This window comes from Pteropus medius, unplaced genomic scaffold, assembly GCF_902729225.1.
Source record: "Pteropus medius unplaced genomic scaffold, Ma_sr-lr_union100, whole genome shotgun sequence".
Lineage (NCBI taxonomy): Eukaryota > Metazoa > Chordata > Mammalia > Chiroptera > Pteropodidae > Pteropus > Pteropus medius.
The window spans coordinates 1,976,685-2,004,413 of record NW_024349224.1 but is presented as its reverse complement, the minus strand read 5'-3'; the positions used below and the strand labels follow the sequence as shown (position 1 = coordinate 2,004,413).

The 27,729-nt window shown below is 48.1% G+C and overlaps 1 protein-coding gene across 2 annotated transcripts in view; it reads right to left on the bottom strand.

Moving 5' to 3' along the window:
- The window catches only part of PHKB (phosphorylase kinase regulatory subunit beta), a 112,025-nt gene that overhangs the window by 11,705 nt on the left and 72,591 nt on the right, over positions 1 to 27,729 (bottom strand). For both annotated transcript variants that reach the window (XM_039880800.1, XM_039880801.1), the window contains 12 exons: positions 21,385 to 21,440; positions 20,786 to 20,879; positions 17,304 to 17,387; positions 16,735 to 16,839; positions 15,453 to 15,535; positions 15,180 to 15,270; positions 11,556 to 11,617; positions 11,308 to 11,470; positions 10,042 to 10,123; positions 8,122 to 8,179; positions 5,771 to 5,861; positions 3,194 to 3,396 (listed from right to left, as the gene is read on the bottom strand). In XM_039880800.1, the coding sequence (XP_039736734.1) occupies positions 3,194 to 3,396; positions 5,771 to 5,861; positions 8,122 to 8,179; positions 10,042 to 10,123; positions 11,308 to 11,470; positions 11,556 to 11,617; positions 15,180 to 15,270; positions 15,453 to 15,535; positions 16,735 to 16,839; positions 17,304 to 17,387; positions 20,786 to 20,879; positions 21,385 to 21,440 (1,172 nt within the window). The remainder of the gene's footprint in view (positions 1 to 3,193; positions 3,397 to 5,770; positions 5,862 to 8,121; positions 8,180 to 10,041; positions 10,124 to 11,307; positions 11,471 to 11,555; positions 11,618 to 15,179; positions 15,271 to 15,452; positions 15,536 to 16,734; positions 16,840 to 17,303; positions 17,388 to 20,785; positions 20,880 to 21,384; positions 21,441 to 27,729) is intronic.

The following is a 27,729-nucleotide window of genomic DNA, read 5'->3' as shown; positions in this document are numbered from 1 at the left end:
AGAGACAGAGATGTTCCGGTCCACAGCTGAAAATATGCCGGTGTTTACAGCTGACTCTGTGAATCTACATAAGAGAAAGGAGCAAAATGCCCATCACGAGCTAGGCGGGGGCACCGTTAGTGCCCGCAGTGGGGATAAAACACGACAACCAATTCCAGGATGAGTCTCAGGACAGCGAATGATAAAAGCTTCGTGACAAAATTTCTCTGCTAGAAGTTTTCTGCCGTCGTTAAATACTAAGTCAGCGAATGAACGAAACCTACTTCATTCCCATGAAGAGAAAGAAGCTTCAGGCCACATCTGAATTCAAAACCAGAAATGACATTGAGTTTTTGAGAAAACTTGTTAGCCCAAAATGCTGAATAAGCACTAAAGGGAAAACTCCTTGAGGTTAGAAAACAGAGCTGGTAAAATCCTGGCAAACCGCTCACTCTGACTCTGAGGTTCTGCTTAAACCTCTGCGTGGTGACTCCCACTCACACAGGCGCTATGGCGTTGTGACACGGGCGTTTGCGACACAGTGTGCTCTGGAGGGTTGTAACCCTCACTTCGCATTCAGCCTCGGAGAAACGCCCCGTCTGTGAACACCCCGTCTGTGAACGCTCCGTCTGCACCCGGAGAATCACATTCCTTCTCATTTAGAGACAATGCACACGGAAGGCCATTTCTGTGTCCTCACAGGTAGTGACGCCTCGGAGGTGAGAGAATTAAAGAAAACAGACTGAGCGAACCAGGGTATGTGTCAACGTTCTTATTACTGCTTCGAAATGCCTCTCAAGCTTTGAAAGGAACAATTTTAAGGGATGAAAATGAAAGTCACCTTCTGTGCAGAGTGAATTCACTTCTCGATCGAAAGAAAGAGGAGATAAAAATGGCAAATTCGCCCGAAATACACTGTCATTGAAATCGGGCAAGTAGTTTGTAAAATAACTTATCAAAATATGTCTAAATAAAACTTAAAAATATAACCTACAAAACAGAAATCTCTAGATTTAGAGAAAATAACTGACATCAATTTGATGTATATTTTTCAGATATTTTTCTATAAATACATTATATGTACGGTATTATTACTGTTCTTTTATAAAAAATAGAATAATACATTTGCAATTTTTTTCACTCAATTTATCTTGGACATTTATAAATGTCGGCATATAGACTTTGTCCTGTATTTTTATGGCTACGCGGCATTTTTCCGTATGGCTACGACACTTTATTCAAACTATTTCCCGCTGGAGGACATCCGGGTTGTTTCTGACGTTTCGCTGTTCCAAACAACGATAAAATAGACTGCTGTGAAATGTCTAAACTCCCAGAATGAGAATCGTTGAAACAAGAGGTATGCAGATACAGCCCAAAAAGCAACTAGTTTTTATATGTAATTTTTGAAGGAAAAGAAAGAGATAATTTTCCAAAAGTGCATTTCGTATGCAAAATTAAAACTAAGAAACGAAAAGGAAATCCATCCAACAGTAAAGAAGAAAGGGAAAAAGCAGCAACGAGAAAGCATCTGCAGAAAACGTCACATACGATGGCAGGAGGACATCGAAATATTTTTTAAGTGGCACAAATGTGAAATATGTACTTCTATTGAAAGATCATCTCAGATTGGATTAAAAACACATACGGCATAAACGCTGAACATAAAAGATACATCTACACGAAACGAAAAAAGAACAGTGACGGTGAAGGGTTGGAGACAATACGCCGAGCTAAAAATAACACGAGGACAGAGTACGCGGGAAATGATTCCATCGTTATACTTCAGGCATTGCAACGGTATCGTGGTTATGTTTTTAAAACTTTCTTAACTCTTAAGAGATATATGATGAAGTACTGACGGATCCAATGACATGACAGATTTGCCTTCAATCTAGCGGGGGGCGTGGGGAGTAGGTGGGGCGTGAATGAAGTAAGTGACCGTACAAAGACAGCGATGACGCTGGGGACACACGCACACGGCTTCACGATACGATTCTCCACAACACCGGGCGGGGGGGGGGGTTCGAAATTCAAAATACTTTTTTTGAGAATTCGAGTTGAAAAGCAATAAATGACGCAAAGGAAAATACGGTGATAAAAACTGTAAAATGACGTGGACAAAAACAAAGCTTTAAAATACACAAAGCAAAATGGATAAAAATGCAAGGAGAACTTGACGCATCTGTAATTACAATGAGAAAATGTAAAGATTTCATCAGCAATCGAGGATCAAGTAGAATAGAAATAGTAAAGATACTGATGATCTAATTACGCTATTAGCAAGCTGCGCATTTGTACACACACACACACTCACACACACACACACACACATATTGGTGCCAGACAGACTGCATATTCTTCTCAAACGCCTGAGGAACACCCCGGAAAGAGCCACGTTTGGTGACTCCATCTGCCCGGGGAGCGCCTGACACTTTCGCGATCGGCACATATTCACGTGGTACTTGTACCATCAAAATTATATTCTAAGAAAGGGAAAGTGACATTTATACTTCATTTGGTTGTGACAGGCTTTTTAAACCCGCCATCTTGTTCACCTCACATACAACAAGGAGTCTGGCATGAAAGGCGGGCGAGGGGGGTTCAGCCGTGGGTCCCAGGTCACCGAGCCGGTAAGCGGCTGTCCTGCCCGCCGCCGGCGCCTGGCCAGCCTGCCCTCCAGCGCGGCCTCGAAAGATTCTTAAGAAGATTCAGGATCACCAGAGCCGAACTTTTCAATTTCTTCTCCAAAAAGAACACTTATGGTTTTATGATTAAAAATTAGATTTGAGTAGACAATGGATACGGCAGGATATTTTAAAAGGATCAAATTTTTATTTCAGTGTGTCCTCCTGACACCCAGTTTCACTGAAAATCATTCTCCTCTTGGGGCTTGTCCATTTCATTTACAGGAATTTTTAGAAGGAATTTTTAGTTGTGTTTTTGGTTTTCGGTTTGGGGTTTTGGTTTTAAATCCCTGGAGTGTGATTTAACCAGAGAACAGAGTTTCTTCACTACGTCTAACGTGGGAGGTAAATCAACGGGAGGCCCCTGGAACTCACTTCTCCACACCACCAAGGCTGCTCCTATGGCTCAGGGGACTGGGCGGGGGGTGGGCACCGCCCTAAAACGCCACCAGCCCTGGGGCGGCACCTCACCCACGGAGCCCAGCCTGTCGGAGGGCGGCGCGAACGCTTCTCCACGCCGTACTCACCCGATGCGGATCTTCAGCATGCCCGTGAACAGCTCGGGGCTGTTGGCGATGACCCAGCCGATGTGGATGACCAGCTCCTGCTGGATGACCGCCTCCCTCTCGTCGTGGGCATTGCACTTGTAGTAGATGATGTTCTTAATCACTCTTGGGGACAAAGGGTTGGAGATCACCTGCTCCTCATGGCCAAAGGCACCCAGGGTCACCTAGAGCGGCAGAATTTTATTATACGCGTCTCCTAGCTACCACGAGACACGAGGAAAAAGTCCGGGGCCCAGGATGACTGGCAGGCTGAAATTACTCTGTGCGAGCCAGGGCACTGGGGGAATAAACTGCTCCTGATCTTTATTAAAATGGCTTTCAGAGCACGGCTCCCACTGGAGTCCGCGAGCGTTCGGTCTGGCCTAAGACACGGGCGGGGAGGGTGCCGGTTAGGGAGGGAAGGGGAGAAAAGCAGGAAGGAGTATAAGTAACCATCGAGATCAAGTTATTCTCAATGACTTTAATCCCAGAAACTCCCCGGAGGAACCAGGACTTTACGGCACGTCTGTCTACACCATGCAGCATGTGAGAGCGTATCTGTCACTTCCTTTCTAGGTTCTCATGGGGACCTTTCTGCACCGTGGCCCTTTCAGAGTCAGGTCCAAGGTCAGCCCGCTGCCGTGCAGCCCCACCTGTCCTGTCTTGGCATGGTGGGTGCCGAAACACCTGGGGTGTACCTCGCACCTGTGAGCGGGATAAACGGGCTGCCCACAAGGCCGGGGACAAGAAAGCACAGAGGGGGCCAGCGACGAGGCCCCCAAGCAGAAAGTGCTGCCGAAGCTGGCGAGGGGGACCCTGTGGTCGCTCTCTGCCCTCTGTCCTTGGCAGCCTGCCTCCCGGGGTCCGAGCCCCTCCTTGCTCCCCGTTACTACCCCCTCTGTCTCCCACGCACGGGGCCCGTGTTTCCAGAGGTGAGGGGAGAGCAAACACGGGGTCTTTCGCCCCAATTTTGCGATGGGATGAAAACAGAGAACTGCTGGTTTATTTCGTCACGAGTGAGACCGACCAGTTAGCCCAAGTGCAATTACGTGTACTGAAATGTCAGTGCGTGATGAAGACAACACGTGGAAAGCACAGGACTGAGCCAAGACGTCAGGTCCCCGCAGGGAGCGCGAGGGGACCTGAACGTGCTGGGCGGAAACATCACTACAGCGCGAATGCCAGCTCCAAGCTCCAGTCTCGTTTCCGCTCCGTAAAGGGGCAGGACGCAGCCAGTGGCTGCTCCGTGGGGCCCCTGCTCGCTCTGCTCTGTAAGTGACTGTTTCCAGGGAAACGTGCTGGCCTGACCGGCAGCGGTCCAGCCGCAGCCCCAGGACAGGCTCTGGCAGGGAGGGACCTGACCAACTCTAGCCTACTGTCAGCCCCGGTGCCCGGTGCTAGCGGCCTCAAAGACCTCCGAAGCCTTCTCGCGGGCTCGTGTGTGCCAGAATTCAGTATAGTTTCAGACGTTCCACAGGGGCCTAAAATCCAAGGAAGAAGCGCTGGCGAAGCCCGTTCCGTCCCCGTCAGAGGGGGTTCTGCAGGCCTCTGGCCGGCGTCGGGCTGCTGGGTGCAAAGACAGCGGATGAGCCGTTTCCTGCACCTCGCTCGACCCAGCTGGTGAATGGCGCTGAAAATTCCGCCTCTTAAAAATTTGGAGAAAACAGGAAAAATAACATGAAAGTGATTTAATTTGTTCTCAGGAGTGTTTTCTTACTACGATCACTTTTCTTTCATTGCTATTAAATTTTACAGGATAAAATAAATAACTTATTCTAACATTTTGAAAGCTGGGTATCAGGACAAAACCATTTGGATTTTGATGAATTAAGAGCCCTGGAATATGAGCGATGGGTTGATTTCATGAAGGACAGTCCGAGCGCTTCATGATATGAACGCTTAGACCCCTGGATTAGCGTCCAGGAGACACAACAAAGCACACAGGGTCCCAGCGAGAAAGAAAGGACACAGCTGTTCATTCCAACCAAATGGCGACTCAGCCAGGCCAGCGGAGCTCAGAGAAAACAAAGCGAGACACGAACAGCCACGGCCCGCTCTGCACAGCGCATGCACCGGCCCTGCTCTGCCCAGTCGCCAAGTGTCGCGTCAAGCCGGGCCCCAGGCTGGACACGCAGGGGGCAGCGGGACAGGCCCTGCGCCCTGACTCCCGCGGCTCACGGCCCACAGGGCTGAGAGGGACGGGGTCCAGGGCGGCTTGCGAGAATTGAGAACTGGGAGGGGCGGGGACCGCTGGCTGGAGGTGGCTCTTTGAGGAACGGCTAACGAGAGCTGGCTCCGGTACAAGGGGCATGTGGCCCAGAGGGCTGGGGGTCTGGGAGCCACTCGTGTGGAGGGGAAGGGAAGGCGTGCCTGTCACGCCCACCTGTCCTCTCCTCACCTGTCCTACACCTGTCTGCAGGTGTGCCTGGGCCACTGTTCACGCGGCTGTGAGTGGCCCGGGACACGGAGGCTGTCAGACTGAGAGGGAGGGGTCCTGCCCAGGGACGTCCGTGACCGTGACTGTGACCGTGACCGGGTGGGGTGTGAGCAGACACTTACCTGTTTGCCCTGCACTAAAACGTTAGTAATGGATGGGGCCAGGCTGTCCACTACTTTACTTAAGAGGCTTGCTGCGCGGCGCACCACCGACCTGGGGGCAGAGAAGAGAGCAGGCCAGAGGGTCACGACCCAACCCACGAGTGAGGGGGCCGTGACGGGGACACGTAGGAACCGCACCAGTGGGGCCTGACAGAATCGTGCGGAAGGAACGCGGAGCCCAAGGCAGTGGCCCTCACAGCCGCAATTCCAACTGCAGGAGCCACCGCGCGGGGTGAGGGACGGGCCCTGCGCCTCGCCTCTGCCACCAGCACCATCTGCGCCCGTTATGGACTTGAAAAGAAAGAAAAGGTTGGCGAACTATTCCTCTGACGGGGAGCGGGTCGGGGGAGGAATTGAGCGTTCCGATTTTGCATCGAAAGAGTCATTATTAAGTCTGTCACTGGTCGATGTCATCTGCTCCTACGATCACTTTAAACCATGTTTCTTTTGGTGCCTAGATGAGCAGACTCCTGGATTAGGGGCTCAGTCAGGGCTCAATTTGAGGAAGTGATACAATGAGATACCAGCATTTACTTTTCCGGATAAAGCCAGAATGTTGGAAGGGATTCGCGCCGCTATTTTTACATTTCTGAAAAAGTCTTAGACTATAAGGAGAAGAGATTTCTTTTTTCAAGCACAGCACATGCAATATATAGGATTTTTTTCCCCCTCAAAAGTAAAAATTCATGTGGAACTTTTCAATGCAAAAATAAAATTAAAGTGTAGGTTTAAACTGTTTTCTTGTATTTCAGGATATTCGTAAAAGCCGACCTATAAAAAAGATTTCTATTCCTTAATTTCAATATAGATGAAGTTGTAAAAAAAAAAAAAATAGGTCCATAACTGATGAAGTTAGTGAAACAAACACTTCCTACTTTTAGAGAAGCTTCTACCCACACACTGTAAGACCGAAAGATGTTTCGCCCTTGGAATGCAAATAAGCCCACACATTTCAAGCAGCTCGAGCGTCCACATCTTGTGCGTGTTACCTGTTTCCCATGGACCAGTAAGGTAGTAATGTGTGGGGCTATAGAGGAGGAAAATTTCTGGGTGAATGCAGCCACGTAGCGCACCGCCAACCTGGGTGTGTCAGTGGAAAGCCAGGGGAGGGAAAACAGAGTCACTAAAACTGCCAGGAGTTTGTCCTCTACACGTAATAGTCAGCGCTCTGAACGTCGCTAGTTAAAGCTCTAAGATGCAAGTATAACACGTAAAGCAAAAACAGATAATAGCATGGCCCATACTGAGACTCGCTGGCTGGAAAGCTCCATCGACCAGTTTGCAGGCCTTACTGTGCTGACAAGTGATAGTGAAAATCTGAGATTTAACCACAGGATTATTACATGATTTCTTCTGGGTTGGAAGGGCATATTTATTATAATTATAGAGTTGAAATACCACTAAGAGATTTTTTATTAATACTTTTATTTTAAAGATTAGAATCCTGGGGGTCACTAAGGTTAAGGGAATTTCTTATATTTCTTGAGACTTTTTTTTTTTCAAAATTAGAAAATAATTGGTCATTTAATACATATACATATATATATATACACATCTGTATATATATATACACATACATATATATAATCTTCCAAAATGTTAGATTCTGCCAGTAAGACTGTTCGAATTGCTTCGAAATGCAGAGAGCCATGCTTCAATGTGAATTTAAACAGTGTTATCTCAACTTACCTAATGTTTGTTTCGGTCTCTGGGAAGAGACTACCTCTGCAGAACATACTGGCATTATTTTTTCTCACGTAGCAGCTGCACTCACTGGGATTCATTCGGCTTACGTGGTGAGGCAGCTGCCTCCTAAGTGTACTGTCTGTGCTTATGATCAAATGACTCGCTGGTCTCTACATGGCCTTTGTTCCATGACAGCAGAACTGTCCTCCCCTACAGAGCAGAGCCTGAAGCGCCTTGCTGGGACAGAGGGGGCGTGGGGTGGGACGGGGTGGGGGTGCAGGGGCGGACGAGGGGCACGGGGAAGGACAGAGAGAGGGGTTCAGGAGGGACCAGGGGCTGAGGGACCGAGGGGGCGCGGGGCGGGACAGAGTCATCGGCATGGCGTCCCGGTGAATAAGTGCCAGGTCTTATTCCTACGGACACTTTCTAACACCTCGGGAGAGCCGTGACACGGTGGCATGCAGGCACATCCTTGGAAAGCAGGCAGTGTCACCGTGCGCTAACCTCGGAGTTTCAAAGTAGGAATTAGGCTGAACGACCACCTTTAAGACTGGTCCGTTATCTTTAGACTACTGAATATGACAACACAAAACATAAAACATAATGACGAGGACACCGATACGAACCACAGCTTCTTGCTGCCAGCTTTTCTGTAGACTCTCTCGATGTGGTCAGAAACGGTACCTAGGCATTAGATAACAGTCTTTGTTGAAAAAAGGCTTTTAATTAAATGTATCAATGTATTCTCTTTTAAAAAAAATAACTCCGGATTTTCAGTTTGACCCACTAGAGTTGGTGCACCCTCATTCATTAATGCTCTGAACTGCCTGACAAATCCTGTTTATAGGTGTCACGTATTTAAAGACGTGGCCCATGTTACATAGTGTGAAGGTGCCCCATCCTTGAGTATATGATTTGAGTGAGTACTTTATTTAAATTTATTGCTTTCTTGATCAATATGCAAGCTAAGTATTTAATCAATAAAAATAAGTTTTTTAATTTTTTGCAGAAAATAAAAAACGGAATATAGCAAATGGAGCGAATGCTGTAGACTCTGTACATACAGGATCCTTCATGTATTTATTCACCAAACTTCATGGAGACTTATGCGCGCCATCACCCCACATCATACACTATCGCTCGAAAGACACCACGCGGCTCCGTGCGCTCTGGCCCACGGCTGGTGTGTCAATAAATCAATCACGTGACAGGACAGAGCGCCAAAAAGGGAACGAGAGCACAGAATAAAAACTTTACCATTTTACCCTGAACGAACTGGATGAAGTTACGTCCAGATTCTATAGGTGCTCATGATTGTCAAGGTTTTACAGGCTTACAACATTTAAAGTCTTTCAAAAGCCAAGTAAAAGATGAGCATTACTCCCGTTTATAAAACTGGTTTAAAAGATAATTACCTCGGCACGGTCATTATAAACTATTTTATGTAAGTTTGGTTTTATTTTAAAACACTATTAAAATAACCATTCTGAAATCTAGGTTCCTAACGAAATGTCTGCTTTTTAAAAATGCTATTTAGTTAAAGTATAAATTTCGATGAATGTCCTCGATATAATCGGGGTTCTGCTTTTACTTACAGTTTCAACACTAATTAGAAATGAGAGATTCTGTGTGAAATTTGCTCAAAGTTCTACTTTAATTAGCTAATAAGAAAATTAGTATTATCCGACTCACATGTCTAACACTCCAAAAGGCTATCTCTGAGCTACGATAATGTAAACACAGTAAGTAGACCTTACTTGAATAAGCAATTATGTTTCATTTGCTACCAAAGGTATAACTCATACTAATGACATTGCCGTTTAAAATACTGACTCAATTTCTAATTCCAACCAAATCAACACACCCCCATGGACAGAGGACTGTCACACCCCCGTGGACAGAGGACATTCATTCAGATCAGGCAAAAACTTTGACTAGCTAGATATTAAGCACTTGCAATGTATTCTGCACTGTTCTATTAGAACATTCCAGAAACAGACCACGGTGGAGAATTCAGACTCCTGAAGATAGTGACTCAACACGTGGACGTGGATGTCAGGGGTCATTGGGTTCTCCCATGACTGCAGAGTGGACGTGGACATGATCAGAAACAATTCGTTTTTGTTAACAGTCCTTAGAGCACAATCCTATTAAGTGCCATATGCCATTCCAAATGGCTGCTACAGACCATCGGCAGCTAATTTTTATAGCCGTCACAATTCAGCATTGTCCTTGAAAACATACAGAAAATAAAACCGAAAACAGAAACTGTCCCTAAACAACCATGGCGTCATCCGCGTTAACAGTCCCAGGCAGAATCTGGGTTCCAACGCCCTTCAGACAACCAGAGATGGCCAAGCGTCGCTAAGCAGTGTGGGAGTCCACATCCAACGGTCCATTCCACTCAAGGGGCATGAATAGAGATTTCCCACTTAAAGGAGGAGAAAATAAACTGTGACATTTTGGTGGGTATTCATGACACGCATCGGTACACGGTGGCAGCAGAGCGGTCTCACTGTTTTGAGATGCCCAGACGCGCGCCCTACCTTCCTTGGTGATGAAGTTGGGGCCCTCTCTCTTGAGCAGGATGCCCAGCAGGATGACCTGGCCGCACAGGCAACTGCACTCCTGAAAACAGACGCCGCTGTGAGTGACGGCAGTGAAATGGGGACAAAAACTCCCCCGGGGCGGCCGAGCCCGAACGCACATGACGCAGAGAAAAATGCTGCTTTGGAGCTGAGGAAAAATAACACGTCGCTGACACCACCCAGCACGCGAGGACACGCCGAGCACTCGTGAGGACTCGAGGCACAGGCCGGCGGGCTTCCTGGGGTAGCAGGAGTCAATCATCAAAGTTTCCAGGAAACGAGCTAAGCAAGGGATAGAAAGGGAGCCATCTACAAGCAGTGAGACCTATTCTGCCACTCTGTGAGGGGCCTGGCCCAGCCGCCTGACTTTCCCGGTCCGTAAACGTAAACGGGAGCCGGGGCTGCTGAGCACCTGTCAGGAAGAGATGAATGGAAGGCGGGGCGTGTGGAGAGTGTGTGCTACGTCAGGACGCTGCAGCGGGCTTTGTGTCCACGCCACATTCATGCTTCCGTAGCTCCGGAGATAATGTCCATCGGTCACAAGGACCGGTGATGTCCGGAGATAATGTCCATCGGTCACGAGGACCGGTGATGTCCGGAGATAATGTCCATCGGTCACGAGGATCGGTGATGTCTGGCAGGATGTATACTTAGCCTACAGGCTCAGATTTTGATGGCCCGACAAGATGTCATAATATTTACATCTCTACCACTAGAATTTCAGCTTCTTGGCTAAGTACCACACTCTGACCCCCTCGCCTCCTCTTTGCAAGTGCAGACCTCAGGGGCGGCAAAATACGAGGCCGCTAACATAACAGTCACATGGATGTGGTCACGGGCCTGCTCTCCTCAGCGGCCGGGGACCGACCCGAACGCGGGGCAGGGAGGCGGTCCGGGCCGTCAGGGGAGGGCGAGGGCGAGGGCGCTGCAGGGCACCTGGCCCCCAGCGGCAACCGTCACCGACACGGCTCCCTTCGTGGTCCAGAAGGCGCTTTCGTATCCAAGACAACCTCGCTCATCCCCACTCCCCAGGCACCTCCGAGACTCTGACGCTGCCATCAGCCCGTGGGGACAGCCACCACCACTGCCCTGGCACAGACGCGTCCTCTACCTCACTGCCACCTTCTCGGAGGACGCAAAGGAAACGCGGCCGCCCCTGCGAGGCCCTGCTCTGCCACCTCGCTCGGGGCCGCCGGGGACCGCCGGGGACCGCACCGTCCTCACCTGCAGTTTTTGAAGAATCTCATGGGTCGGCCGGCTTTTCCATTCAGCCATGGTGACATCCGGCTGCTGCTCCAGCTCAGGGCTGTTGGAGGCGCTGCTTTGTCGTTTGACTTTTGAATGTTTGGGGAGCTCCAGCTCCTCAAAACTCTTAAATTCTGGAAGCCTAGAAATGAAAAAGAGAAAGTGTCGGATTTCCTGCGTCTCTGCTGCGATCTCAAGAATGACAGTAACAACCCAAAGGGACTTACTCTTCCGTGTCGCTGATTCGGAGGAAGTCAAGCTGTTCGACCACGGCTCCGGATATCAGGGTCTGGAATGGGGGCGAGAAAAGGTTCGCGACCCCTCGGTTCAAGCCACGCCCACCCATCCGCACACACCTTACTGCAAGTGTGTAAGGCTTAGGGAAAGGGTTGACTCAAAAATACACGTGCGACTCTTCAGTAACTTCTTAAACGAGCATTTGAAAATCAGATGGGTTTCCACATACAGCAAAACCGCCTGAACTAGAGCACAGACATGAAGGTGCAAGCTCGGCGTCACAACGAGCAGGAAAGCCACGTGGGGTGCGCTGTGCTCCCCCTCTGTCCTCAGAGCCACAGTTATGTTTAAGCTGAGGTTAAAAATCATTACCTACTAAAATGCTACAAAATATTTTGAAAGCTAAAGAAAGCACGAAATACTGCAATTGTTTTGGGAAAAGATGATGTGAAATTGCACTCTGGCTCTGACTGCTGTGAGATGTCACGGGTGCTCCGCCCACTGGGGCCCGCCAGGACGCCACGTCCCAGGATCACGAAGACGGTGGTCACCCAGGCCGGGGCCTCCCCGCATCCAGGCCAACATATGGGGTCGTTTCATTTTCCATTAGCTCCTGATTACAGGTCGAGCAAACTGAATGAGCCTGAACTTGAACGTGGCTTTTATTAGTCCGTGGTTCATGGTGAACAGTATAAATGAATAAGCCACAACGAATTTTAGCAATATGTGTCACTTCTGATTATCTGATGAACTATCAGATAAATTTGAGAAATGCACTGCATAAAAAAGCCATAAATTATTTTAAAAACAAGATAATTCCTCAATCAAAACTGTCTTCCATTTCTTACTCTCTCTTCTCACTGGAATGTGTTGGCTAGACCCCCAGGGTTTGGCTGCCTTCTCCTCTACCGGGCGAAGCCCTGAGGCGGAAGCGTGCCCGCTGTGTTCCAGGAGGTGGAGCCTCCCATACCAGCCCCCAACCCAGGGTTGCAGCGGGTGGGGGAGGAGGGGCGAGCAGCCAAGGGCGAGAAGGGTCCAGGTCACCATGGACAGCGCCCAGGCCAGGCCAGGGCTTCGGTTTTCACTGTGTGCGTGAGAGGAAGTCACTGGAGGCTCACAATGTGTGACATAATCTAACGGGCTTTGACCAGGCGCAGCAGGAAGGGGCTAACTGTCTTCTGGCCAATAGGAATTTAGAAGATGAGGGCAAAAATCTAGGTGAGAGATGACGTAGCTTGGACCACGATGCTAGTGCTCGAGACGATGGAGGACAGTTAGATCCTGGTATAATCTGGGGGTGAAGAAAACCAATCTGATAATGGACTGTAATGTGACTATACAAAGTAAGAGTCAAAAATTAATTCTCCAAGCTAATAATAGTGAAAACATAAAAAAATTTTGATTTAATATTTTCTATTTTTATTAGCCTACCCACCCTATGTACTAATTCAGTCCATAAAGTAAATGTTTAATTGGAGTTAATAGGCAAATACTAAATTCTATTAATAGCCTCGAAAGCTTTTGATAAAAAAAAATTCAGTTGGTTGCAGAGATTCCTGAATTAGTTTTATAAAAACACTGTACTTATAACTAATTTGCTCAGCATTAATACCTTAGTTCTGATGGTAAGCAATTTAATATTATTATGTCTGTGTCAAACACAATATAATATTCAGAGGCAGCCTGCTCTGCAATACTCAGTTACATGCCACCGGGTCCTTTGCAATGGGACAGGCCACCAGACGGCACTCTGCCACCCTGCCTGGCTTTGCTTTCAGTCTGGCAACCCCACTAGAATAAGTCCCCTGAGATCAGGGGCCTTGTATATTTTTTCACCACTCTGTCCCCGGTGCCCAGCAGAGCACTCAATAAACATGTGTGGCATCGGTGACCCGGCATTTACATATTCCTGCAGGGAGGACGGCGGAGGACAGAGCTCTCTGTGAACGCGGGACATTCTCAGTCCCCGGGAGGGAGCAGACGCAAGGAGCTAGCTGCACCTGGAACCCATGCCAAGGCCAAGGTCCAGGCAGGAGGCCACCGAGGCGCACCGGGAAGAGGGCTTGCTTCCGGTCTCAGAGACCTCACTAAAGGGGTGCCACCGACGAACAAACATATGAAAAGATGCTCAACATCGCTAGCTATTAGGGAAATGCAAATCAAAACCACAATGAGATACCACCTCACACCTGTTAGAATAGCTATAATCAACAGGACAAGTAGTAACAAATGTTGGAGAGGATGTGGAGAAAAAGGAACCCTCATACACTGCTGGTGGGACTGCAGATTGGTACAGCCACTATAGAAAACAGTATGGAGGGTCCTCAAAACTCTAAGAATTGATCTGCGATATGATCCAGCAATCCCTCTACTGGGTATTTACCCCAAAGACTTGAAAACCCATATCCGAAAAGATATTTGCACACCGACGTTCACAGCAGCATTATTCACAGTGGCCAGGACATGGAAGCAACCGAAGTGTCCTACGCTAGATGGTTGGCTAAAGAAGCTGTGGTACATATATACAATGGAATATTACTCAGCCATAAGAAGAGATGAAATACTGCCATTTGCAACAACATGGATGGACCTCGAGATAATCATGCTAAGCGAAATAAGCCAGACAGAAAAAGTTGAAAATCACATGATATCATTTACATGTGGGATATAAACCTAAAAGCAACAAACGAGCAGGACAAACAAACAGAGACTCACGGACATAGATTATAGACTAGTGGTTACTAGCGGGGTCGGGGAAGAGAGAGTAGATAGACGGGGTAAACACGCCACTCAGAACATCGCCTGCGTGGGTCCCTCTTCATAAATTTTCCCCTTATTCAGTATTGAGCACCTACTACACTGGTGAGATATCACAGATTTTCTTTTTCATAGGAAATAGGGCATTTAGGTCCGGATGGAACACCGTTTGCGTAGTTGACGTTCGAGGCTATAAAAGGTTAGAGAAGCATCATTTCTCGTCTGGGTGATCTCGCAGGACTGGCCCTTAGCATGTGGCAGGACTTCAGTGCCCAGAGGTGCCGAGGGTGGCAAGACGCTCCAGGCAGAGGGGGTGGCGTGGGCAGAGGGGCCACTTGGGCTCAGAACACGGTAATTAGTGGGTGTTGGGGAAGCATAGAGCGTGATTAGCTGGAGACGACCAGGCAGAGAGGCCATGCGGCCAGCAGGGACCGCAGAGGGCTTGAGATTCAGGAGCTTCGAAGATGATTCTGAGAAATTCTGAAGGGAACGAGGACCGTCTCCACTCTGGCTGCTCCCATGAACTGGGGAACAGAGCACTGGTCCTGGAGCCCGCAGCTGTGAGCGCCCAGGCGCCCACGGTCACGGTCACACAGCAGGTGTCCTCGCCGCGCTGGACCCGGCTTCCCCAAACGCAAAAGCGAGGGCCGAGATGAGCCACTGAAGTGTCACATTCTGCTTGGGAAACCGGGGCAAGTGCGCCAGCATCAGATCGGGGGCATCGTATAAACGGGACGGCGACAACGGGACTCGGGAGGTAGGTACGGAATAAAACCTTTGCGAGAACACGCTGAGTCTCCGCTGCTTCTGCGGCCCAAGCGTCCCGACCACAGAAACACGTGGACCCAGAACACTACCTGCAGGCGGTCAGCGTGGACCTTGACCCCTCCGACCATGCCTTTTTTAAAGGACGCCAGCATGTCTAGTATGGGGCTGAATCGGCTGCCTCTGAAAAGCACAAACAGATCAACAAAAGGTGCGTATTAACAACAGAGTGAGAAACGAACCATCTTCCACTGAAATGCCCTTTACACCAACTAACAGCTCTGCCCCCCACCGAGAAGGTACGGAATCCCGAGGAGGCCCCGCCTGCAAGGGCTTCCTGTCACTCTTCTCCTTCCTTGACGTACCTTATGTTGTCCTCCCGGATGAGAACGAGGAAAAGCGGGCGCCCGTGCATCTTCCAGTACTGCTTAATGAACTGCAGCGCATTCTGTCAAAACACAAGGTGAGGCGGGGGGCAGCGGCACTCTGCCTGAGCTGATCGGCGCGCTCAGTCGTTAGCGGCAAAGAGCTAACGAAACGCGTACATATCGAGACAATTCACAAACGCTGGATGATATAGAGATGTTCTGACACGTACACGTATACGAGGATGAATACACACATGTTAAGCTAGACACCATTTTGATTGTGAACTTTGCTCCTTGAAGTAATCAGAGCACACGTCTTCATGCCGTGTGCGTGTGTGTCTGTGCGTGCGTGTGTGTGTGTGTGTGTGTGTGTGTGCGCGCGCGTGCGCACGCGACCTAATAAATATGGTAAAATAATGGTCCTGGGGAGGAAAAACCAACCCAGGGTTATCATCCAGAAGATTAGTTCTCACTCCACGTTATTATGAATTTATATTACAGCAGGTAGAAGAGATTGGACTGAATCTATAGAGACCATCGGAAACGTGAGAGTTGTGTTTGACTCAGCTTCTACTGTCTCGTCGTCATCATCGTCATCGTCATCGTCATCGTCATCATCATCTCAAAGGCCTACGTAACACGTCGCCATGTGCCAGGCACTATTCTGAGTAGTGCTTTACATACGTTAACTCATTTAACCTCAGAACAGGCCTGTTATTATTCAGTTATAATGACGAGAAAACAGAGACTCAGAGAAGCTCAGTAACTCGCCCAGGATCGCAGGGCTGGTTAACAGTGTGGCCAAATTTTACGGACGCGATCCGGTTCCAGGCGGCTTGCTCTGGACCGTGACGCAGCCTCTCCGCACTGCAGATGGAAAAGGGAGTGGAGGAGATTCTAAACTAACGGCCAGGAGTTAGTCGAAGTTTTACGTGACATCGTTCGTAAAATTATTCGCCTAACCCAACTTGTGTTCAAAAAGAGATAAACCATTACTGTCATATGAACACGGTTTCCCAGACAGCCGCCCCTGCTCTTGCAGACGACCTCCTCCCACTCCATCTGCAGAAGGTGCAGCAAGGAAAGCCACACGACTAGAGATGAAACAGGCTCCATCGGGTGAACGCTTCCCCCAAAGCCTGTGTGGCTGCTGTTTTACCTCCACGTTTTACACCGTGTCGCCCTGGTGTCACAGACCCAGGAGCGCTCGATTTAATAACGTGACAAAACCGGTCGAGACGAAGTCATCCCATTTCAATAAGAAGGGTTCTGAAGCTACCTTTATGTCATCTATCAGCAGCAAAACGTCTTGAGACATGTAAAAATCACTCAGGTCGAAGATGATAGGGTAACAAACCACGGTCTTTCCCAGGATGCGATAAATCTGGAAGGAATGAACAAACAGAAATAAACACGAAGCAGACCAGAGGCAAAGGGACAGTAACGCAAGTCCTACTAAAATTTAAAATCGATGATTAATTCTGAATAAGCAAATAAAATAATATTGTATAAAAGCCTCATAATATTAAGAAATTTTAAAGTTTCTTGGTTGAATCCATATGCTAATAAACTTAAAGGAGCCCATCTGTGCTATGATGGAAAAAGCCTCTGTTTGAGTGAATGCTGTTTTAATCAGGTACCTTACAGGCTTAGAAATAACACAGCAGTGAGATGCTGTTCATCCCTAGACTTCCCGATGGCAGACAAAACGAGTAATGAGATTGACTTGTACAAAATAACAATTCAGAGAATGGGCCCGAGAACATATAAGGAAGCGTGAGAGCGGATGCCCAGCGGGTCAGCGGCACCAGAACCCGAACCCTGCTCTCCCGGGGGTCTCATGAGCACCTTCGAGGTCCCGAGGCAGCCAATGGGCCTATCCGGCCTCCCAGAGAGTCCCAATTTCTCATTGATGCCCAGGTGGAAATAAGCCTGTAAGACACAAGTTTGTATATCAGAGTCGGGCAAGAACCTCCGCTTTTCTCTTTTGCCCGTCCCCCCCGCCCCCATGCCGACTACTGTCCTGATATTTTATTATATTTTCAGAGAAAAAGAGGCCAGCGAAATCGCAGTCACTGGACTTGTATGCGAACAAGCTAGCCAATGATGCCGACTTAGATTTGGGGCACTGAGAGACTAGAGAGCGAGATTTTTGCAGATCCACTTAGCGACGTTCTAAAATTGGACGCTGTTCTTACACCGTCGTAACTGTACACCTGACTGGCTCGCTCTGATTTGTAAAACGAGACAGGAAGACGAACGCTTTCTGAGTGATTAAAAACTGGCACTTTAAAGTTTTAAAAAATGAGGCCATACACCTCCTTACTAGGTCTCTACCTTCAAGTGTTTCCCACCAAAATGGAAACTTGTCCTTACTGATTTGTCTGATTGCATGGATTTTATGAAAAATTTTAGCCACATGCTACGAGTGAACTGTCCCGTTAACTGTCCCCGGCCCTTAGGCAGCTTTGGTGTGTGTTAAAAGAGGTGTAATTCATTGCGTGATCCCTAAGAAACACCAGAAGCGTAAGAGATGGTTACAGATTTTTTAAGTACACAGATAAACACATACTCACATCACACATATACATCGATATGTGTGTACGTTTACATGAGTGGGTTCGTACACTACGTAATCTGTTTGGCGTCCCATCTTTTAAAACTTAGTATCGTGGCGTTCCAATTTCAAGATGATAAACTGAGCCTATGCATTCACCTACACTTGAACTTTGAAATGACTGAAGACGTATAAAGACTGAAAGCATTAGAAAAAGGGGAGGGTGCCAGAGAGGGGCAGGAACTTTAAGAATCTCTGTGCCGGAAAAGCAGATGAGCTGGGGTCGACTCGGTGCCAGAGCTGAGCGCTTCATCTGGTCAGGAAGTCTCCATGCCCTACTCGACGTCTTATCCCCAGTGAAGTCTGACACTCACCCCTGATGAAGGCAGCACCCCATTTTTTGTTATTTCAAAACTACTTTAATAACCGTCTTTGGATGCTGTACTATTATTTCTGCAGGATAATTTTCTAGACTCGCTGGATCAGAGAGAAGATTCGTCCTCTTTGAATCATAACTCCACGCTGGTCATCCTCCAGAATCAATGGGCCGGTATACATTAGCGCCACCAGCACGCGGGCCACTTCCGTCACTCTCTTGGGTGACAAAATGAGATTTGAATACTCTCGTATTCAAATATTTTGTAGTCGATCATTGTCCCCTATGTTTAATGGCTATGTGTATGTTCTATACGTTTTTTTTTCCATCTGTTCTGTTTTCTATTGTGTAATGGATACTCTTTTTGGTTTCTAAGAGATTTTGGTATGTTAAGACTATCACCCATTGTGTCTGATATTTTACCCAGTTTGCCCGTCTTCAGCACGTGGTACTTCACTCTGAACATTTTTCTGATGTGTCGGGTTGTTTATGCCATCTTCAGCTATATTTAGTCAACTTTGTGAATCATCTCTTTAATGGCTTTTTGGCACTGGTATTATTCAAAAGATGGATTTCCCTTTCCAACAGTTGTAAACCATTTTCCTATTTTTTCTTCTAGTGATTTTATACCTAAATCATGTTTCAAAAAAAAAAATATTTAAACCTTTAATCTGTCTGGAATTGATTTTTATATTTGATAACAGGCAGAAATCTAACCTAAACTTTCCTAAATGGAAAAAGCAAACCAACGGTCTCTATACGATCTACTGATTATAATCTGAACTGATTTCAAATATCGACCTCGTCCTATGCAAAACTAACGTCATCCCCAGAGCCCTCGGTCTACCCCGTCACGGTGCATGCACCCATGCCAGAGTCAGCTCCGTGGCTGTCGTCTGCACGGTCGTGTCCTTAGATGACACCCCCGAGCTGGCACTGTGATGGGATTCAGCTTGTGCTCAGGAGCTACCTGATGCGTGAAACAGGGAGAAACTGGATGTCCTCCCGAGCCACGGGTGCTGTGAATATGGATTCTGGAACAGCGCTGGTTTTAAACAAAGTCGACCGGCCGGAAAAAGTCCTCTCTGAGCATCACTGAAACTACAGTGCTCACACTGGGTGGCCCCCTCCCTCAGCGCGCATCCAAATACTCCAGATTTCTTCTTTCAGACAGTGACTATGCCATTAATCAGCCACGCGCAACGTGAAATGTTCAGATCTGGGTAGATGTCCTTTACGTATGACTCGATTTCCTCCAGTGCTCGGGGCCATGGCACAGCGTCCAAGGCCATTAAGTGGGCGACGTGGATGATGAGTGCACAGCGCTAGGGCCTGAGCTTGTCTCCCCCTCCTGCGCCTCCTCTCCTGGCCCGGGCACCCTCACTTCCCACTTGGTCTCAGTCACCCTCTTCCACCGTAAAAACCTTTCTGTCACTTATAGCTCGGTGTCATTTTAAAGTGTGTCCTGCTCTAGGGATCCCTGTGTTGCCAGCCTCGTCCCTTTAGCCGGGACAGGACGAGCTCCGCACCTGTGAGAGGTCTAGCACTGTCGCAGGACTGGTCCTCTGGGGGACCCGACCCGGGTCCCAGCCGGGCCGCCGGCAGGCCAGGCCCAGTGTGATCAGCAGCAGCTCTGAGGCCCCGCGTCTGCTCGTGCAGCGTGCACCCCACTTCTCTAAGCTCTTAGTCTTCATCGTGGCATCGACCACTTCTATCGACCTCCCTGACTAATCTCGGTCACGTGAGGGACTATGCCGAACACTTCCGTCGCATGCTGCAGAGTTTGCGTACTCAACAATGAGCAAGTAAGAATGGCGGTTCGTAAACGGTGAGTGGAAATCAACAAGTTCCTGTCGCTGGCAGTCCCAATGCACGCACGCCGGCGTCTGCAAACCACCTCGACGGTCACCTGTTCATCCTATCCGAACAGGTGTGTAAGTGCGAAGAGAAACTCAGATGCTGCTTTATAATTACTTTGGAGGTACCGTAAACCAAAGAGGTGGGAATCACTTCAGATTCCAAATAGAAAGGCGACAGGAAAAGAAAGGTAGTTATTATCGATAAACATTTAGATGAGAAGGTCTCTTTAACTGGTAATGAGATGGAAAATAATCAAGTCAAATGCAAAGGCTAATTTCACACGACTCATTTGTCATTTAAGGGCTCGGTCGAGGTGAGTAACAGACTTTAGCAAAGAGCAGAAATCAACAGCGTGTGGATATACCGTACACGCACACAGAAAGCCACGTCTGATAAAGTGGCTTTCTCGACTTAATGGGAAAGACTTCTGGATTAACGGCCCTATCTCGCGACTGGACCGTGACTCTTGACCATTAGCTAAGTGGAATCGCGCGCTCCGGCCCCTCCACACAGCGGCCAGAAACGAAACTCACTCACTTTCACAAGCTCCTGCTGTGCCCATATCTGAATGGGTTCTGCCTGCTGAGGCGTCTGAGTCTGAATACCGTATGTGTTGAGAAAAACTTGAAGCCTGAATAAAGAACATGGGGGAGGAAGAGAGAGATGTTCTGAGACAGTGCAGTTAACAGTCTGGAAAACGGTAACGGAGGAGGGAGAGACCGCGCTACCTCGGGGCGCACTTGAAATCGGTTAATGTCAGCAACGTGCCATCGGCTCTGGGGTCCAGAGGCTCTCTTGCGTCCCTCATAAAACATCAGACGGGAGCTCTGGGCACCGGCCGAGAGGGCGAGCCCTGATTCGGGGCATCCCCGCCACCGGCTTGCGCTAATTTCTCAAAACTACACCCCAGGAGGCACTGGCACTGGTCAGTCTTTGATATTCATGCGGACCGCAACAACATGATGGTCAAACATGGACAGAATGTTGCTCTGGCACTTCAAGGACACTGATGACATCCTTAGACCTCCGTCAAGGGGCCTATGGGATTAGCCTCTACTACCACACTCAGCATTATAGCAGAAAGCACTGAGCCCCCTCCCGCCCCCAGGAACACACCGCGCACCCGGATTTCATACCGTTGGCTTTCCGCCACGAGTGCCACGTGAACCACCAAATCGTTCTCCAGCGGGCCCTGTAACACAGAACGACGGAGAGGGAAAACATTTGAAAAGACGCGGTCATCATCGGCTGCGGTCAGAGTCAAGCACAGCATGAACCATCTCCGAGCAGTTCATTAACATGACGGACACGCGCCGGCCGTAAGTGGCCACCAATCTTTGCTTGCTCTCCACTGCCTGCTAATCAATTTGACGGTGTAGACAAGTAATGGAGCACCAAGGAACGGAGAGCCATAAATCTCGGCAGTCCTGGAGGGGCCGGCCTGTCAGGGCTACTTTGAGTGATGCATATGAGTAGTCTGAGGGCTGAGAGTCATTTTCCATCATTTAGCTCTGAAGGGAAGAGGAGGAACTAAAAATAAAAACCCAATTTCTGTAATCTCGGTAAAAAAAAAAAAAAGAAAAAGATTGAGGGTAAAATTGTTCATTTGACATCTTAATCACATATAAGGCTAATCCCTCTGTTGCTGGCCCATTTCCCTTTGGCACTTTATACATCAAAATAGCTTTTTTCTAACACGTGGTCCCTATGGTGGAGAAGGGACCACCCAGTTGATTAGGTGATTAGCACGGTGTTCAGTTCTAATCAAAGATAGCGCTGAATATCTGCTACTCTTTTTTGTGTGGAAAAGATTCACTATAGCACATGCTATCCATTGTTAAAACGAGCCCACGTTTAAGCCGGATATAATTGACAGAGACCATGAGAAGCACCGATAAATTATAGTATTAGGAAGCTCTGAAAATATTGATCGACTATAATTTTTTATAGTAATGACGCCGACATTTCCAAAATTATACTAAAAAAACGTTTGATTTACCATCAGTCAGTTCCTCTCTTGGTATTCAATATGCCACTGGAATTTATGTACGAAGGAAGGCAAGAAATATCAGAATACATATATCAGCAGTAAATATCACACAGTCAAAGACATGGTTCCCAGAATCATCATGAAAATGCCATTTCGGGCAGACTTCCATGATTTAACTTAATAGAGAAAATATAATGTAACAGCCCAACAAAAATAAATATACATTAAAAAGGCTATAAATTCGATTTTATTTGATAAAGACCTTAAAAATTAATGCTACTCAAAAGGATGAAAAAAATTAATTATTCAGAGTCTCGTCAAGACCTCTGATGACAAATGAAAACACTAAGCCTTTGTTTTTCTCGGATGAAATCTAGCATTCATCAAAAAGAGAAAAGAAACTGCGAGGCACAGTATTTATTTGATGCAAAATAACAATAAAGGGCAGTAATACTCGCTCCGGTTTCAGACCCGTCCTAGGAAAGCTGCCCCCAGTTCCTTGCGGAAGCTGCAGGATGCTCACGTCACCCTGGGTCCTACGGGCTGCCATCGTTCAGACGCTAGAACCGTCTGTTCTCCCATCGGGGATGGTTCCTCTCCAAAGAATTCCCAGCATCGTTTACAAGAAACCCTCAGGGGACTTGCCACCGTGCCGATTTTGCCGGCTCTACTTTCCCGGACACGCACGGGACCTACAGCCACCTGCCCCTGCTCCTCGTCTCTGTACCTCCGCCCCCCGCATCCGACCTGCTCTGCCTTTGGAGACGGAGATCCTCGCGCTGAGTCCCGGCTCTTCCCTTCATCCCCCGCCCCCCAAATCTGGGCTTCTCACCAAACTCACGCGCTCGGCTGGAGTCGGTCGTCCCCTCTAGGCCGATGAGCCCGTATTTACATTTCGTCTTAAACTTTCTCTTGAGTTCTGACTGCTTTCTGGACTTTTCTCTTGGTTATTTCCAAAGTTAACAGTTCTAAAACTCGACTCCTCGGCAACTCCACCCCTACCCCAAGCCGGCTGCTCGCTCCAGCTCAGGACCTCGGAATAATCTGAGTCTCTCTCTCTTACGCTCCGTATCCACGTCGTCACCAAGCTCCTGTTAACCCTCACCTCACAGAGTGTGCCGAATCTTCTTTCCCTTCCATGGCGATGTTCAGGTTTCAGAAGTAACCGCAGCAGCGACTTCATATAACCATCGACGCCGTGCTCAGCGCTTCAACAGAACATTAACCCCATTTCGCAGAAAACAAAACGAGGCAGGGGCAGCCTAACTCACTCATCCAAGGTCACAGAGCCAGCAAGCAGGACAGCGAGTGTGCGGACCCAGGCCGGTGCAGCACTGCGCTCTGAATCGCCCACTGCCCATGTCCGTCCCAAGTCCCGTCCACTGTCCTCCTACCCCGGGGCTGCTTTTTCTGTTCCTTCCGTCTACCCGGTTCTTGACTCGCTCTTTCGAGCCAGTCTCCTCATGAACTCCGCCGAACGCCGGGGCGCCCCGGAATCTCCTGTCCCCACAGGCAAGAGCAGAGTGTCTGTACGAGTCGCCTGGAATACTCACGCCATCTCTCGGGAAGGGCTTTGGGCATGCTTCGGCGAGGACGAAGTCCACTCCCGTTGCGGAAGCACCCGCCACCCATCCGAAAACACCCTCGCCCTCGTCCGGGAAAACGTTAGACCAAATACTTGGGCACCCCACGTCCCAGTCAAGGTGACGCGTGAAACTAACGATCACACGATTATGGGAACACGGTACAATCGTGGGGAGCGGAGTAGGGAGCAACGGCCTTCGTGTTCCCCCCAAAGTCTACTCCGTGTCCATCTGAGTTAAGGTTTCGAGGAAACTCAACTCCAAGTGCTGTCTACGAAAGAGCTGTTCTCTTACATGCTTTTTGAAAGAACGCAATCCTTAAGTTCTTGGCAATTAAATTTAAAAATTACCTCTCCTCTTAAATAACGTCTACAGCATATAAAACTCACAGTTCTTATTTTTGCAAGCCCTGTGTCAAGCCCTGCTCTAAGTATCTTTGATTTTACTATGCCGGACGCTGCATAAAATGATGCACCCTGGCCAGCTGCAAAAGGCCTTTTAGTGGGAGAAGGACCAGGGAGGAGGGACAGGAGAGAAGGGAACAGAAGCCGACAGTGGACGGCCCGCCTCCCCCGAGCCGGGCGGCCTCAGGGCAGTGTGTGGGAACATTCTAGTCCCCGCTCGGGGGCCTCACGGGTGCTCATTCAGGCTCATTAGGCTTCATCAGTAGACCCGGCCAATATTTGGCATTTTTCATTACATTCATTTTTCAGCAAAACCTCATTAGCTGAAGAAACCAGGCCGATGCTTGACGCGTCTCAGTTCCAACTTGTCCTGCAGGAGCCAAGTAACACAGGCGGGGCAGGCAGAACACGGCCCGTCCTGACCGAAGCACATGCCACCTCGTCCTGACGTTTCCAGCCAGGTCAAAGCAGCGACAGAGAGAAAATGAATAGGAAGCAGAGGAAGGTGAGTAGTTACACCTGAAGAGTGAATCGCACGCGGTTAAAAGCTACACTCGGCTGAGGTAAGAGCCGGCCAGGGAGAAAATGGGCCTCTCGAGGCCCTGTGTTTATCCAGCGCATTAGGGGTTATGTAAGCTTTCTGCTTAAGAGGAAAACAAGTGAATTTTAAAAACTGTTCCCAGACCTCAGACGCACAGGTCTTTGACAGTAGTCCTTTCAACTACGCAATTATCAGGGAAGAGGCTGCTGATCGTCACTTTGTCACAATGAAACGATTTGCTACACCCGTTTTCACTCCTTTCTAAGCACGTGCTGTAGCTGGATGTTCCTGTATTGTTATCTTAAAGGAACGCAGTGCTCACACCTTGCCGACTTCTGGAGACAACGCTAAAGGGCCACATGGGCCACGTGGAGAAGGGCCACCTGGACACGGAGCCTGGCTTCAACCACTACCAGGGAAAGAGCAGGTGAGCAGGTCGTGAATCACCGCGGGACCGGCCACCCCAGGCAGGGGCGAGCTGGGACCTGGGGCAGAGGGAGCGGGCGCAGCAAGGGGCCGGGTTTGGCTTCGCCCTCTGGCTGCCTGTGCGGCTACGTCAGGTTTGAGCTGAAAACTTTGGCGATGGATGGGAGTATGTGGGGGGGTCCCCACAAAGGTTGCAGGAGGCCGTGGGGAGACCGGGGTGGAAGGAAACAGCTGGGTGGGGCTTTCCCTGGCCTCTGGGACGCAGAGGCCCGTCCGTGATCAGGCAGGGGCCTCGCAGGCACCAGATTCCCTGAGTCTGGTTTTAATCATTAGTTTTACAGACCCTTCGGAGAAGAGAAGTTACAACTCTCTCCCCACTTTTAACTGTGCAGGGAGGGGCTCGCGCTCCCCTCCACGGGATTAGTCATTCTTCATTGCCACATTTAACTCATTTGACACACGTGCTTAGTCTCTTCAGTCTCCAATGAACGATATGATTAAAAGAGTCACCACCAGTGTCCAGTTAGCTGCCCAGGCCACAGTGTTTCAACTCACTTTCATAAGCCACTTGGCTTTCTTACGATGGAAGATGTTTTAAATAACACTGGGGAAATAAGAAGCAGCTCGCAAAGATAAATAAGGAGAATAAGAAAATGTGAAGGTTTTCACATGAGAATTCATAAAATTTATAAAAATTATAAAATTGTATAAAAATTATATGCATTATATAAATATGGCCTACTAGCTTCTGAAAGTGATTTTCAAAAGATATATTTTTTAGGCATTGTATTCTGACATTTCTAATTCAATATCATTCTTAAGAAGTTTGAGATGTAACAGGACAACGTAACCTGAGAAAGCTGACAGACAATTAATTTGTCTCTATACCAAATCAAAACTATCCATACGAGGCTCATTTTTTAAATGGAACTATATTCTAAATTTTTTAAAAAAGAATCTGTCCAAATTAAAACAGTGGCTTACGTGTGTGTGGGGATGGTCTTAATCAGAGACAAAGAGATAAAAGGAATTTAACAGATTGAATACCTGAAATTTAATTTTTTCTAAGCTGAATATAACCTTAAAAATATGTTCAAACAGCTCCTTACTTAACAAGAATAATGCTTCCTTTACATCTTCCCAATCTTTCACAAATTTAAATCTTATCTTTTGCAAAACAGCCCAACTCTATAAAAGTTTATACGAGAAGTATCTTAATATACAATGATCATCGATAAGGGCGAACTCTTTGTATTAACCAATGTTACCTCAATAGACTTAATAAAAAGAAATAAGGGCAAACTCTCTGAGTACTCACAAAACAAAAACGAATAATACATTTTCCAATGCAGAAGAAAGAACTGCCAGAAACTACGTAGTCATTTCACATCCTCCTGGTAGTAAGTGATCGATGGATAAACGTTTGTTGGCCTCTCTCTGTAGAAGCACTATGCTAGCTGTTGAGGTAGGAGATGCAATAATATAAGAAAAGCCGTTTACGGATAATCTAGCTTAGAAATAAATAAGGGGCGACGGGAACACAGGACAATGGCACCAATACCACAAGCCCCGTCCACAATGATTCTTTGCTTGACCAAACTTCAGTCAGGCTCCTGCACCTTCTCCTAGGTTCGTGTGTGCGCTTCCTCATAAAATCCAGTTTTAGCAAGAATCTTGCTAACTCAGTTTGGCCAGAAGGCCCACCCTTGACGCCTGATCAGGCCCCTCGCCACCCAGCACCCCCAGGAGGAGTCTGCTCATCTGGCCTGCCTTTGGCAGAGAATCCCGTTAGGTCAGTTTAGGCAGAATCCCCTTCCCCGCGATGTGATGTTTCCTCTCAGTAACGGTCCCTCCACGGAGCCCCCCACCCCCCGGCTGTGAGTTCCCACTCGCCCAGGCCGACTGTGAAACCCCACTGCACAGGCCCTGAATAAGCCCTGCCTGCTCATCTTTAATAAGTGTCACCAAATAGGTTTTTCTTTGATGCCATCCAGGAAGTACCCGCTTGTACGCCGCCGTGCATGCCAGGGTGGGCGGGGCTCACCAGGCCACGCCCAGGACACCTGGGCTCCAGCCGTGGGTCTGTACCTGTGTGGCCTTGCATGTGTCACTCTTCTTTGAATCTATAAAAAGTGGGAGTTAAACAGAGGCTCTCGAAGATCTTAATAGTCTCGTAATTGTCACCACGCATGTAAGGTACAGACAATAAACGTTAAGGGCCTGGCAAATGGTTTTGAATTTTATCAGTGAAACAAGAAGAAATCAGCTCTTGTCTGTCACAGAGCTATGGGGAGCTTTATGGCTTACACAGACGTATTTGATTTAAAAAAATTAAACAAAGCTAGGCTATGGTCTGGAACAGTATGTTTGGACCCGTATGTCTTAGGAAAGTTTTTACAAAGTGATTTTCATTTTTATGATTTTTAGGTAAGTGTAAAGTTGAATTGTTTCCCTTATAAACTATTGCCTTATTTTCAAAACTAATGAACACTATGGAATACAAAATATTACATTTAGCAACAGAAGAGCTTTGGGTA